The sequence below is a fragment of the Megachile rotundata genome, chromosome 7 (genome assembly GCF_050947335.1).
Source record: "Megachile rotundata isolate GNS110a chromosome 7, iyMegRotu1, whole genome shotgun sequence".
In the NCBI taxonomy this organism is placed as follows: Eukaryota; Metazoa; Arthropoda; class Insecta; order Hymenoptera; family Megachilidae; genus Megachile; species Megachile rotundata.
Window position 1 is genome coordinate 10,644,294 of NC_134989.1, and position 15,586 is coordinate 10,659,879.

Below are 15,586 nucleotides of genomic sequence, written 5' to 3' on the forward strand. Positions count from 1 at the left end.
GACGTAATTCTAATTGCTTAAAGACGAGGTAGCTGGATGTGGACTCCACCCACCTCTACCTTCTGCTCGTGTCATTCGTTATTTCTTCGTTGGTGAAAGAACTTTAGCGATTTCTTTGTGTATCAATGTTTTATTAATCAACTATTAAGTAAGGTTAATGGTCCCATTAGTGGAAGGACGTGGATACAGAGGAACGCCATTTTAACTCTCTTCACAAGAGTTATTCGCATGTACTGCTATTTACATGTATGAAGATTGTATGTTTTAAAATATTGATTATAGTTGGTCTAACTAAATTAGGTTTCGTGACACTGAATTTCAATAACAAAGTTATCAATTAAAGTTACATCTGATATCTTCTTTATTGACCGCCATTATTGCAGTTGCTAGAAATTGTGTAACCTTTAAATTGTACATCCTTGCAGGAATTTATATTTTATCATCTCCCTATTGCAAGTTTCCTAATTTGAACAAATCTAGGCTTGTACATTTTTTAATAAAATTGATCACATCATGCACATTTAATAACTTATTAAAAATTGTAATTCTACTTGTGAGTGAACGTCTCACCAAAAGAATAAAATTGAAGCATTTAAATAAATTTAACTTCAATGATTTAAAGTTTCATTTGTTTTTGTTTTCAACAAAAAACAATTGTTTTGTTTTTAAGCAACATTCACTAATGGGTACATTTACTTTACTCCGTGCATACAACAGTGTGTTACAATAAACAGAGTGAATAAACGATAACAGTTCAAACGACATACATAGTACGGCACATTAATTATTACATTAATTAACATTAGTCAACGTAAGCTCATAAATCTACTTCCGTTCTTGCGCTTCCATGTCAGTTTTCCTGCTCAGAAATTCATCCCCCAAGGACCAAAAATTGTTGAATCCCGTCTCGTCCCCAGTTTCAACTCCTTCATTTTCCAACCTTGAAATTCCTTTTTCGTCCTTTTTCACATTCGTCGCATCCATGGAATATTTCGTGGGAAATTCATCATCGAACTCGGACTTCGAATCCTGCTCGTTGTCTTTAAACAAGAATCGTAAAAGTTTCGATTCTCCACGATCTTTCGACCCTTCGATCACCTTGTTTCGAGGTTTCTTCGTATCGTCCCATTCGAAATCTCGCCTCCATTTTGACGTATAATCCTCTCGTTCCGTGGAGCCCGATCGTTTCTCGAACGCATTATCACTTTCGTTAAAGTCACCTGGAACCCGTTTCCCGTTCTTTCCGTACTTGGACAACGTCTCCTTTTCGAGCGACTCCAACTTTTTCATTATCGGATCGTCCTTAAGAAATTCGTCTAGATCGAACGGCTTCCTGTACTCGTTTATGTCGAAAATTATGGGATTCCCGGACTTCTCTGTTTCGCTTAACTCTTCTTTTGATTTCTCTTCTGTCATCAATTTTTTATGTTTAGCATTCGGTTCCTGTAACTGTTTGCTTTCTGTCGTAACTGTGTGAGGAGGATTCCCCTCGTAATCATCGATTTTGGAGGATTTAGAAGGCTCATATTTCAAGTTTGAACTATTTTTATAATTCGAGTCTTCTTTCCAATCTCCTGATTTATCTTCATCGTTTTCTTCAGGTTCGTTTATGTTCAACGATCTTAATAGGTCTTTGAAGTTCTTAGGTAACTCATAATCACTATTAAAATCATTACCCACATTCTGTTTATATTCTTTCTTTTCAAAATCTACGTGATCTAATTTTTTATTAATATCTTCATCTCTTGAAGAATCAAAATTTTCTTTTGTGTTCTTCGACGATTTATCTTCATCAATCTCTTCAGGTTCAATATCCAAAGATTTGGAAGACTCTTCTGCACCTTTCATTATTTTTGACTCACTCTTATTTGACAAATTATGCCCCCGATCAGTATATGATTTAGAAAGAAAATCAAAGCTTTTCTTTTTTTTATTCCTACGATCCTCCTCGTCCAGGCTCTCCTCCCTTATATCCGAATAATCCGGCACATCCACGTACGGAATTTTATTCGGATCGTATTCCGGTATATCCGTTGTTTGCTCGATATTTCTCTGATGATCCCGTATGTTTATGTAGGTTTTATTTCGTTGTTCGACCAAATTCTTCGATTTGCTTTCATCCGAAACCTGACACGTGGAATCATTTTTATGGCCGGTGTTCTTCAAATTTTCTTTCGTTTTGACCGCATTTTCAGCGGTGTCGCATTTCGTGAAAACAGGGATGTATTTCTTTGTTTCGGAGGGAATTTCGTGATTCGAGGAATTAAACGCGCCAAGTATATTCAATCTATTCTCAAAATTTATGTTCGTATTTTCTTCTTGAAACGTGTCATTGATCCGTTTTCGTTGTTCCTCGAAACTTAAATTTGGATGACGATAGAATTTGTCTGATCTCGAAACTCTGTTTTTATTCGAACGTTTCCGACGTTTCAGCGCCGCCATTTTGGTACCATTCTTTTTCTGTCCTTCGGTATCCATCGTTTTAGAATTACTGATTAAAGTGTTAATCGAATTTTTAATATTAATCTGTTTCGTGACCTTTTGATATTTTTTTTTAGGATCTTTTTCTGTCTTCATATACTTTTTCACTTTCCTCTTTGCAGACGTTCGATCGACGGGTAATTTCGATTGCTCAACACTCTGAAAATGTTGAAGCTCAGTTACCCTAATAGTGTCTGTTCGCTACAAGTTGAAATTAATGTGCTACATTCTATGTACAGCATTATAGAAGATTTACAAGGTAGATAATACTCGTTAATAGCACTGGATAATACTGATGCATCGATATTATACAGCGTTTCGAACGGGTATCGATTAGTATCAGCACTTACACCGATCATTTACTTTCGATCTACGTGCTCATCAGTGTACAGGTGCAAAAATTTTAGCAAGATTATATGATAAATAACTAATTTTCTTCTGAGAGTTGCTCTTAGCAACTCTGTGACTATCTAGGTCCCTGTGCTATCCAGGTTGCAAAATTACTTTTACTATCATGCTGGCTGAATAACTTACCGTCTGTGAAACATACAGAGTGAGAACCATCGCTTCAAATAAAATTTAGATAAAATTTCTTCAAAATAATAATTGTATAATTTTTTGGAGTACATATAGTATTGTAATTACTTTATCTTCTAATTTGTATTATTTGTTATCTTTTTGATTTTTGTACTGTTTTTAATATTTTTGATTTTTGTACTATTTTTAATATTTTTAATAGTTGTACCATTTTTAATATTTTTAATATTTGTACTATTTTCAAAATTGATAATATTTGTATTATTTTTAATATTTTTAATATTTGTATTATCTTCAAATTTGATAATATTTGTATTATTTTTTAAATTTATAATATTTGTACTATTTTTAATATTTATAATTTTTGTACTATTTAAAAAAATGTATAATATTTGTACAATTTTTAAAACTTATAATATTTGTATTATTTTTAATATTTATAATCTTTGTACTCTTTTAAACATTTATAATAATTGCACAATTTTTAAAATTATAATATTTGTACTATTTTTACAATTTATAATAATTGTACAATTTCTAAAATTGATAATATTTGGACAATTTTTAAAATTGATAATATTTGTACAATTTTTAATATTTATAATTTTTGTACTATTTTAAAAACTGATAATATTTGTACAATGTCTTAAATTTATAATACTTGTGCTATTTTTAATATTTATAATATTTGGCTCAAAATAACCTTTGTGCACATGGAGAAAGGAGAATTCATAAAACTGATGGAGGTTCCATAAATGGCACTCTTGTTAATGTGACTTTATTTCGTTCACGGTACTTATGTACAAAATACAATTAAACAAAAAAAAAAAAAGAATTTGGGGACTGAGTGTGTACAGTGGCTCAGAAAATACATTTTTTCTCTATGATTTTTATTTCCGTGCCGTGTGCGATTTTGCGAATTTGAAATTAATTACAAGGATGGTACTCTGAGCCATCGTGCACGTGTATTATACACGATAATGATAATACAGTAATACTTGAAGCGATAAGTGCTGTTATTCACGCTGTACACCTTTCTTTTTACGCCCTTTCTATTGTTTGTGTATTAAAATTAAAGAGGGTTGGGTGGGAAATGATACGCCTACAACGGCGATAAAAGTATTGGTTCGATGAGTGTACTTACAGTGATTCATAAAAGTATTCGAACGGTGTTACTATCGATTTATGTGGATATCGCGACGATGTTAAATTTAATATCTCTTACAGACGAAATTAATTATTATTTATTTCGTAACTTTATATTATTTATTAGCTTAAGGTTATTTCATGGAACCTGATTCTATTTCTCTTCATATTTAACAAGATCATTCATTTTTTAAATTTGATTAACGTTAAGTAGCTAAATATGAAGAAAGAATAATAGCGTGAAAAGTTAAGTGTAGTATAAAAATAGAGAGTATCTCACAAGTGTAGGTCCTTGAAATGGGGGGTAGCTGATGTGATTCTGAATAAGATTTCCCTTTGCAAAAATGGGGTTTGGAGCTTCGTTTTTGAATTATTAGGAAAAGACACGGACCAATCAGAGCGCGCGTAATTCTTGAGCTGGGATTGGTGAATCATCATGAGTGGAATTACTACATATGGAATTACCATGCGTCGAATTACCACGCGACGAGTTATCACGCGTGGAATTACCACGTATCGAATTACAACGCGTCGAATTGCCACGCGTTGAATTATCACGTATCGAATTACCACGCGTCGAATTGCCACGCGTCGAATTATCACGTATCGAATTACCACGCGACGAGTTATCATGCGTGGAATTACTACGTGCCGAATTACCACGCGTGGAATTACCACGCGTCGAATTACCACGCGTCGAATTGTCACGCGTCGAATTATCACGTACCGAATTACCACGCGTGGAATTACCACGCGTAGAATTACCACGCGTGGAATTACTACGCATAGAATTACCACGCGTCGAATTACCACGCGTGGAATTACCAGTCGCTGAATTACCATGCGTGGAGTTACCACGCACTGAATTACCACGCGTGGAATTACTACGCGTAGAATTGCCATGCGTAGAATTACTACGCGTAAAATTACCACGCGTTGAATTACCACGGGTCGAATTACCACGCGTTGAATTACTATGCATCGACTTATTGGTCCGAGTTCTCCGCTAATAATTCAGAAACGAAGCTTCAAACCCCCTTTTCGCAAAGGGAGATCTTATTCAGAATCACGTCAGCTACCCCCCCTTTCAAGTATCCACACTACTTGTGAGACACCCTGTATTTGGGTTCCTTAAATGCAGTACGTCTGAAAATTTAACTAAAATTTTCAAAGTACTACTTATTATTTAGTATAAAAAATGTTTCACTCTCCGCAATTTAAAAAATTAATTCAACAGAAAAATATTTGCTCTGTATAGTTTTGGTGTTAGTTGAACTCTTTTATATTTTGCGACTCGTATATTTAAAATTAAAACGTAACATCGTTTAAATACATTCGTGAACCGTATTCTAAGAGAAGTTGCGATACAGTAAGATATGTGGATATATCGTATAAATTACTATGTTTTCAACGCTGTTCATCTAACTTGATAAGAATGATTGGTTGATTAACACTGTTAAAGGCACGAAAGTGGTGTCTTGCGTTGTTGAAGATTAGGATAATGTATGATAATGATTATATTGAAAGTAGAATTAGTGAAGTTCTTTAGAATTGTTTTTGATGTTTGTTCGAGTAGTATTCGTGCCTTTATCGGTGTGTTTGAATAAGTCTATACGTCTACTTTTACCATGTTTACTGTGACACTTGTTCGTTTGATAGATCAGAAGTTGGATTATGTTATGTTAGCTGCTTTTTATTTTTTGATTCAAATATGCAAATTTGAAAGATTAAATTTATCATTTCTTAATTTACTGGTTTTACAAATTTTTGGAGTACTACATTTGCAAATTTTTTAATTTTCTAATTTTCCAATTTTCCAATTTTCTAATTTTCTAATTTCCTAATTTCCTAATTTTCTAATTTTCCACTTTCCACTTTTCCAATTTTTTAATTTCTCAATTTTCACTTTCCCAATTCCCCAAATTTGCAAAATCCAAATTTCCAAATTCTAAATCTCTAAACTCCCCACAGCACTAAATGTCTCCCCACACCCCAAATCCCCAAGTCCTCAAACTTCATAATCTCCAATTCCTCAATTCCCATATCTCCCCAAATACTCTCCCACCCGTTATTCACATATTCCAACAAAGTCGAAATTAGCGAAGAACTATATTCAAAAAAACTCTACCAAACGAACAATCGAACGATTCGAATATCATAGTGTCCGTAACATAATCTTCAACCATCTCGTTGTTCAGCATCGGATGCAGGGTGCCTTTAAGGTGCTAGAACGTGCGCAACAGTGCGAGGGTGTGAACCGTATATTTATTTCTCTTCTCGTCGTACACGATTTACAACCATCCGCTACGTAATCGAATCAACTTGACGATCGTCAAAAACATCTCTATTTACGACACCTGCTTCTCTCTCTGTCTCATGGTTTCTATGATACATCGACCCTTTATGGTTTCAACCTTGGTGCATCGATGCTCCGACCAAGTCCGTTTCCTCGTGCATTGATTATTTTCTGAATCCCAGATACGAAGCAATGCCGTTAATGCTTTCATAGAAGAGTCGCAAAACCTGCTCCCTGCTGTATTGGTTCTGCACCCTTTCCGGTCGAATTGGACGTCTTGGTACGTCAAGCAAGTGCTCCTCCACCAATCGCTATGGTACAATATGTTTAACATTCCGCTCATTCGATGGAACAATGACATAACTCAAAATTTATTTCTTGTGAGTTATTTGTGTAGTTAAATTTTTCTTGAGGATGTGTATTGATGGTGAGAGTCTTTTTTTGGTATTTTCATTCTTTTTACTCTTGCTACTCTTTGATTTTTGCTTGGTATACAGAGTGTCTTGCAATTAGAAGCTCCTGGAATTACTACGTATGAAATTATCACGCGTCGAATTACTACGTATGGAATTACCACGCGTGGAATTATTACGCGTCAAATTACTACGTATGGAATTACCACGCGCGGAAATACTACGTATGGAATTATCACGCGTTGAATTACTATGTATGGAATTACCACGCGTGGAATTACCATGCGTCGAGTTACCACGCGTCGAATTACCATGCGTCGAATTATCACGCGTTGCATTACCACGCGTCGAAATACCACGCGTCGAATTACCACGCGTCGAATTATCACGCGTCGAATTACCACGCGTTGAATTACCACACGTCGAATTACCACGCGTCGAATTACAACCCGCCGAATTACAACCCGCCGAATTACCACGCGTCGAATTACCACGCGTCGAATTACCACGCGTGGAATTACTACGCGTCGAATTACCACGCGTCGAATTACAACCCGCCGAATTACCACGCGTCGAATTACCACGCGTCGAATTACCACGCGAGGAATTACTACGCGTAGAATTACCATGCGTGGAGATACCACGCGTGGAATTACCACGCGTGGAATTACTACGCGTAGAATTACCACGCGTGGAATTACTACGCGCTGAATTACCATGCGTGGAGATACCACGCGTGGAATTACCACGCGTGGAATTACTACGCGCTGAATTACCATGCGTGGAGATACCACGCGTGGAATTACCACGCGTGGAATTACCACACGTGGAATTACTACGCGTAGAATTACCACGCGATGGAATTACTACGCGCTGAATTACCATGCGTGGAATTACCACGCGTCGAATTACCACGCGTTGAATTACCATGCGTGGAGATACCACGTAGTGAATTACCACGCGTGGAATTACTACGCATAGAATTTCCACGCGCCGAATTACCGCGCGCTGAATTACTAAACGTTGAATTGCCACACTATAACAAATCACGCAAGATCAGAAAAAGAGTAGCAGGATTAAAAATGAGTACCTCAGTTATTTTTATACAGACTTGTAACAGTTCCAAGTATTCCTCAACATCTCTCGAATCGTGGTTTTGATGTTATCATTCCAGTATTGTTTTTTGAGTCATGTCATTATTCCAGTAATCGTGATTTTTGAGTTACGTGAACATTACAGCAATCGTGATGTCATTATTCTAACAATCGTGATTTTTGTGTTAAGTGAACATTAATGATAATTTTTGAGTTATGTCATCATTCCAACGAACGAGCGTAAGGTGCATATCCTTCAGGAACGTATTATTTTAAATAGAATTTATTTGGGAATTTTCTGAGTCTCTGCGTTTTACATTCTCTATTTTGGTGGTTCGTTAATTCATCGAAGGAATGGAGGTAAGACTAGAGAACGAGCAGTGCTAGAAAACGTGCTACCCACCTCGATGCGACTATCGTGAACAAGTATCTATTAGGTTCTTGTTATGTACATCGTGTGCGTGTGTGTTGCAATGAATTATGATTGAACATAGAAAGGGAGAAATTGTGAATGTGTGGGAGTCTGGTAAGCGTGAAGATTAATTTTTTCAATTTGGAGTTCGGGAATGTGCAGATTCGGTCGAATTGTCGATTCATTTCTCAAATTGTGTCATTTTTCAAATTCTGTCGACTATGTTTATAGAAATCGAGAATGAAGTGGTAGATTCTCTGTTGGCAAGGACACGAGGGTGGAGTGCAATGGGTCAATTTGAAAATTCGATAACTTATGAAATTTTGAATATTTGAAGATTTGGAAATTTATGTATTATTAATTTATAGAAATTTCTAAATTCTTCCCATTTTCCTATTACTATAATTCCTATCAGATTTTCATATTTTCAATGTTCCTACGTATTACAATTTTATTATTTCTGAATACAAAAATTTCTAAGTACTGTAACTTTCAAATTCCTTAGGTCCCTAAATTCCTAAATTTCTAAACTTGCTAAATATTAAAATTCTCAGGTCCCAAAATCTCTACGTCCCCAAATCTCTCAAATACCAAACTCCTAAATTTCTAAATTCTTCAACCACAAATTCCCAAAATTTCTAAATTCTCAAATTCTCCTTCTTAAAATTTTCGCCCTAACATTGACCCAAGTGCACAGATTCGATTACAATTTTGTCGAGTACCTAATCATAAGCAACATTACCTATCAAAAAATTAAAAATGGAGTATTCGACAGGTTTACTTAACACGATGCTCCGTCGTTACATTTAATAAATCTATTATTTCTAACTCTAATGAGAACTAGCTGTAAAAACTCGAATGAAAGTGTATCGTTTCTCGATCCGTGTAAATATTATACTTCGCCACATTTCAATTGCGTTGCAACACAGGAACAGTTAAACACACTCTACTATATCAACTATCTATTTCCAAAACTATTATTAAAAGCAATCGACGTGGATGTTGTTCTACGTAAATATCGCGGATTGGTTACACAACGATCGTTTTGCAGTTTAACATTACTGGCTGATTCACGATCGAGATTCACCATCGTGTAATTTTAGGGTGGTTTGTACGGAATGTTTCAGAAAATGGTTTACAAATTTTTATAAAAACATTGCTTTACAAGTTTTAACGAAAAATTGATAAAATCAGTGCTTTGACAAACGTGTGTTGTATTTAACAAAATTTATTATAGCTTTATTTGTTTATTACAGTGAAAAACTTTTAGATAAATCAGTATGAAAAACATTGAAGTTAATTCATCTTTAGAAATAAAAATTAAAAAATTTTTAAATTAATGAACTTTTAGTGTTCAACAATATTTTTAAAAAATCTGAAATATCTATATATTTCAATTTTACTTTTCCTTCATTAAATTTAGAAGTTTTTCAATTTGACCAAGCAAAAATTAAATATGGCAAAAAATATATTAATGTCATTTTATTAGTAATAAATTTTTATCTGATACTCAAAGTGTCTAACACAAAACTTACAAAGTACGTTTATCAAAACCCTACAAAGACCTAACCTCAAACTTCATAATCCATTTTCTGTAACACCCTCGTGCACAAAGTTCTTAAACAATCGTTCTTAAAAATAATTAATTACATAAAAAAGTACAAAAAAAAGAAACAAAAAGACTTACAAGAGAGAAAGAGACTACAAATCGAAGATAATTTATACTCGATCAGATATAAATTATAGTTGTAGCTAGGGCAATAAGTTAAGTGTCTCTAATAATAAAAGGTCGCTCTAATGGGATCTATTCGAGGCTAACTATACTCTGTATTACGTTCGTCTGCTCAGTGTCCGTAAATTGATCGAAGATGGAAAGTGCAGACGCTTCTAGAGTTTGCTATGCTACAGTACCGTAATGTGTCTCGAGTAAAGGGGTGCCTAAGGGGTGGTGCTTCTTGGCTCGTGACTTGTTGTTCACTACAGTGGTGGTGTTCGTCTAGGCGGTCACTACATATTTTTTTACTTCTAAAAAACAGCCGTTTTACTTTCCATACGGTTGATACTGGTCCTCTAGATTACTCACGTATTGAGCGTGACTCGCAGTTGGATATTCCGCCCATTTGCTCAGGTCCATGCTTGGCAACACTCCGCTTCGACATGGGACTCGGGGATTTCTGTCAAATTTTTTAGCAATATTATTTTATACTTCTCACATTTTACGAACCTTCAATTTTAACTCTAATCGTTCACGATTCAACTTGATGACTGATTAACAATTTTATTTCGTGACTCATTTAGTCTAGAAATATTTAAAATTATATATTTTAACTAACCAAGACTGCTTGCTTGAATTATTATTCAATCATGTGATATGCAACTCTTTGGTTATCATTTTGAAGTATACTTACATCTCGTGATCGGGTAACACCATGGGATAAATCTGTATGGTGTCGATTAGGTCAGTATTGTCACAGATTATCTTTGCCAGCTTCACTTTTCGTATCTCGTTTAGTTGTTCTAGAATAGTGAAAGCATAGGTGTAGATAGCAAAACATATGAGCATCATATTCTTTTGAATTGAAGATATGTCGTATGAAGATTGAGCATGTGTCATATGTAGAACTGTACATGTGTTATATGTGAAGCAGTACATATGTCATATGTGCAATTGTGTATACGTCATACGTGAAACTGTGTTTACATCATATGTAGAATAGTGTGTACTTCATACATGAAATTATATATAACTCATATGTAGAATTGTATATGAGTCATATGTAGAAGTGTGCATATGTCATATGTTTCATATGTAGAATTGTATACATAATGAAATGTGCAACTGTATATACTCCACATGTGGAACTGTGTATATGTCACACATGAAACTGTATGTGTCACATATGAAACTGTATATGTCATATGTGACATATGAAATTCATATGAAATTATGTATGCACCATATGTAGAATTGTACGTCATATACACATAGAACTGCATATGTGTCCTTTATTGTAGAATTTCGTACGTCATATGATACTGCATATGTCATATGTGACATATGAAATTCATATGAAATTATGTATGTACCATATATAGAATTGTACATCATATGCACATAGAACTGCATATGTGTCCTTTATTGCAGAATTTCGTACGTCATATGTAGAACCGTGTGTATACAGAACTGCGTACGTGTCATATGTGAAACTGTGCATGGTGTCCTATTCATAGGAGTCCTTGACTATCGATTCGTTCGGGAATCTCGATTCGAAAGGTTCCTTACCGAGAGTGAAGGACGATGGCTGGTTCGGTAGCTCGTACCAAAATCGATCACCTCGACGTGAATAGCTGAATTGCGTGGCAATTATACAGGCGAAGGTTGGACCCAGCATGCTACCCGGAAGCGGTCTTTCGGACACGCCACCGGACCAGAGGTCCACGTCAGCTGGATGCCTGGAAATCGATGGGGTACCATACCGTTATTTCCGGCCATTCCACTGGCGAATCATTGAAACTATGCTGACTCGTCATACAAATCATTCAGAGTCCATAGAATTTATTATGAATATCGCGTAGCAGAAAATTATAAATTTCCATAAAGCACAATTAACGTTACTAGGTTAATATATAGATCGAGTCCCATAATACTTGAGGTCACTCAGTAAGTCTTTTAGTTTAAAAAATGATTCTGTGGACGGAAGTTATATGATGTTCAGAAGCACTGATGTAATCGCTGTTTGGTTACTTTACTTTTTTATTAGTATTTTTTTTATTTACTGGAGGATTTGACACTCACTCAAAGATTGAGCTGTATCTCTTGATGGTCTCGTTCGGCATGGATCCATGTAAGTCATCGAAGTTGTCTGCCCAAGGAAGACCACAGAACTTCCTGCAGAAAAAACGAATTATTATTCCCACTGCATTTCATGTAACAGACTTTATAGTCAAAACTCATATAATATAAATTTTCAAGAAATGAAATTATCAGGTATTTTTAGACAACCTTCTATTTGTTCCTGAATGAAAGAGCTACCAAAAAACTCATTTATGTAAAATTCGACATTTCCAAAATTCCTGACCTTTTTCATTTCCTCCAAGATTTATCATTTGACGAAATTTGTACCGTAATGTTGCAAACGTGAATCGAATATTAATTTATAGCGGAGAAAAGAAATATTGTGAGTGAATTTCAGTGATTGCTGACCTGAACTCCATGTAGCTCGGAATACCAAATTCACGACCGCGTTGCATGTTAAAGGAGACCAAATCCAGTCCAAATTTCGCACCGGCTTTTTTAAACAGGTGATTCGTAACCTGTGGAATTGAGGTGCGTGAAGTGCGTTAGGTTTTTTCAATTTATTTTCAAGTTTCACTGGAAAGTCATACCTCTTGCGTGATAGAGTCGTCCATGGCTTGAGCGACTTGGTTCATCAACCCCATTATGTATTCGTCGAAAACACCAGCGCGGTACAGGTCGAAGGGTCTTCTTATCAAGTCTGATAGTCTCTTTGAAGCTTTAACAGAAATTGGTAGTAATTAACTCTGAGTGAATGGCTATATCAAGTATTATAAACACATATGTGTCTTTCATACATTATATGTCGTTCAATTTTTATTATGCAACAAAGAAAATTATATTCAACTTCAAAAGTTTGAAGATTTTGATGTGTGAGATCTTTAGAAATTTTAAAATAGTTACACTAAAAATTATTAGTAGTAAAAATAAACTGTAACACTTAAAATTATTAATTCTTTTGTAAATATTGCGAGACATTTACATATATCAGTTTTGTAAAATAGTGGATGTAGCAAATTATCTCAATTTACAAAGTCAGAACAGGGGTTGCATTCCTTAAAGAATTCAATGACTTTTTAAAATATTTCTTAAACATTTTATTATTATTCCTTAAACATGTTAATTCGAAGTGAAGGAGTGTATTAATTTACCTATGAATTTGTGAGCCTTGCTCCATCTTTCCACCGCTGTTGGCAGCAACGAGTGTCCAAACCTGAACGCTGCAGAAGCGAAAGCATCAATCACAGATGGATTTACGCTTTCGTCGTAACCATCCCAGTATGCCTATAATTATTACAATTAATATTCAATATTTTCCATATACTATCAACATTTCACAAAATCTTTCAGAACAATTTGCTACAGCTACAAAATTCTCCTAAACAATTAATTGTCCAACAGACAACATATAAATACTTTTCAAAAATGACTAAAATTCAAATTGTTACAAAGTAATAAAACACCCCAAACTTCCCTCAAGCCGTAAAAAAATTGATAAATAATTTATCATGTTTGAAGTATTGATTTGTAGACATCAGCTGTAGCGACAAATTACAGTTTGTATCTCACGTTTTTCTCCAGAAGAAGTCCAAATTTCTCCATGACATCTTTTCCTAGCAAAATAGGCAGGAACTCGTTGTAAGTGATATGTTGAATTTCCGCGATCACTATACGCCTAGCTTCCTGATAGAGAGTCTCGTCGTCCCAGTGTGGATTAATTTGTATCAATATTTTCGCGATTCTGTTGTGCTCACGTGCCATCAGCGTGTGCATACAGGTCAACACTAATTGTTCGTTCACTCGTATTTCACCTGAAAACCATCATAAATTATTCTTCTTCATGGAAGATTAACCTCATTGTGGTTAGGTTAGATGAAGCTAGGTTGACATTTCTGTTACCGAACTTGGTAATTTGGGGATTTTGGGGATTTTAGGGATTTGATAAGATTTGAGGACTTTGGGGATTTTAGGGATTTTGGGAATTTGGGGGACTTGGGGGATTTTAGGGATTTGGGAGATTTTAGGGATTTGAGAGAATTTGAGGATTTTGAGAATTTTGAGAACTTACGGATTTTGGGGATATGGGGGAATTTAGGGATTTTGGGGATATGGGGGAATTTAGGGATTTTGGGGATTTTGGGGATTTGGGGATTTGGGAATATGGGGGATTTTAGGGATTTGGGGGATTTCGGGGATTTGAGAAATTTTGTGAATTTGGTGGAATTTGAGAATTTGAGGGTTTTGGGGGTTTGGGGGAATTTTAGGATTTTTGGGATTTGGGAGATTTTGGTGACTTAGGAGATCAACTTCATGGTCTCTGGGGTTGATCTATCTGAGGATAGATATCTGAGGATCATGATATTTGTGGAGTTAGGTAACTGAAATCTACATAGGTATTTGGGGGTGTAGGTGACTAAGGATCTTGATATTTGAGGATCAAGGTATTTGTGGATTTAGGTATTTGGGGGTTTAGGTGTTTGAGGATCTAGGTATTTGTGGATTTGAGTATTTGGGGAGTTAGGTGTCTGAGGATCTCAGTGTTCGTGGATCTGGGTATTCGGGGATCTAGGTGTCTGAGGATCTAGATATTTGTGGATCTGGGTATTCGAGAATTTAGGTGTCTGAGGATCTCGATATATGTGGATCTGGGTATTTGGGGATTTAGGTGTCTGAGGATCAAGGTATTTGTGGACCTAGGTATTTAGAAATTTAGGTAACAGTAAATGTGGGTATTTAGGACCTTAGGTACCTTGGAATGTAGGGATCTGCAAATTTAATAATCTGGGAATTAGATATGTGAGTCTTGGGTATTCTAGAGAGATCTAGCCATCTAGAGATCTAGCGATCTAGAAATCCAGAGATCTACGAATCCAAAAATATAATAAATTAGTGATCTGCAAAGTTAGTAAACGTTCTAACGATAAACATAGATATCTACAGCAACACATCCCTCATTTAACAAGTCAATTAAAGTACAGTACACTTGGACTCTCTAAAGGAAAGTCAAACCAGACCCAAAGGAAATATCGCCAATTTAATTATATATCACTCATGAAAAATTACAATCAGTTAATAAAGTGAGATTTCTCACGGATACAGTGCGACCAGACAAATCGTTCTCTTTCTTTCCCCAATGATTATTATAGTAACTTAACCAGTGAAGCCGTCGACCTTGATACTGGGCCACTCCCTTTCTCGATTCTACGTCAAGCTGTGTATCGATAATCGATCGATTGAACGGATATCGACCGATCTTCGATTCGACAACACGTAACTATTTCGACACACTGGTTTCATTGTAAACCGACTGATTCACTGCGTTTACTATGTATGATCGTTTCGATGACACGTGACCTCGTCTTACTTCACGATAAACGGATTGGACCAAAAGTGTCATTCGTTTCATCTCTG

At 35.4% G+C, this 15,586-nt stretch overlaps 2 protein-coding genes across 6 annotated transcripts in view; one reads left to right on the forward strand and one right to left on the reverse strand.

The window, feature by feature from the left end:
• Nucleotides 1–15,586, forward strand: part of Cep290 (Centrosomal protein 290kDa) — a 196,392-nt gene that overhangs the window by 12,475 nt on the left and 168,331 nt on the right. Inside the window, exon 23 of one of the 2 annotated variants that reach the window (XM_076533614.1) lies at nt 2,604–3,135. The exons of the other annotated variant lie outside the window; for it this stretch is intronic. The gene's annotated coding sequence lies outside the window, so the exon portion shown is untranslated. Of the gene's footprint in view, nt 1–2,603; nt 3,136–15,586 lie in introns of those variants that run through there. 2 annotated transcript variants of the gene reach the window in all.
• The window catches only part of LOC100876956 (Curly Su), a 45,385-nt gene continuing 29,909 nt past the window's right edge, over nt 111–15,586 (reverse strand). Inside the window, exons 9-17 of one of the 4 annotated variants that reach the window (XM_076533615.1) lie at nt 13,745–13,986; nt 13,327–13,459; nt 12,766–12,893; nt 12,584–12,693; nt 12,176–12,268; nt 11,663–11,832; nt 10,788–10,896; nt 10,463–10,553; nt 111–2,640 (exon numbers count right to left, since the gene is read on the reverse strand). In XM_076533615.1, the coding sequence (XP_076389730.1) occupies nt 826–2,640; nt 10,463–10,553; nt 10,788–10,896; nt 11,663–11,832; nt 12,176–12,268; nt 12,584–12,693; nt 12,766–12,893; nt 13,327–13,459; nt 13,745–13,986 (2,891 nt within the window). In that variant the 3' untranslated portion in view covers nt 111–825. Of the gene's footprint in view, nt 2,641–3,761; nt 6,772–8,234; nt 10,405–10,462; nt 10,554–10,787; nt 10,897–11,662; nt 11,833–12,175; nt 12,269–12,583; nt 12,694–12,765; nt 12,894–13,326; nt 13,460–13,744; nt 13,987–15,586 lie in introns of those variants that run through there. The other 3 variants (XM_076533616.1, XM_076533618.1, XM_076533617.1) reach the window with 3 other exon arrangements.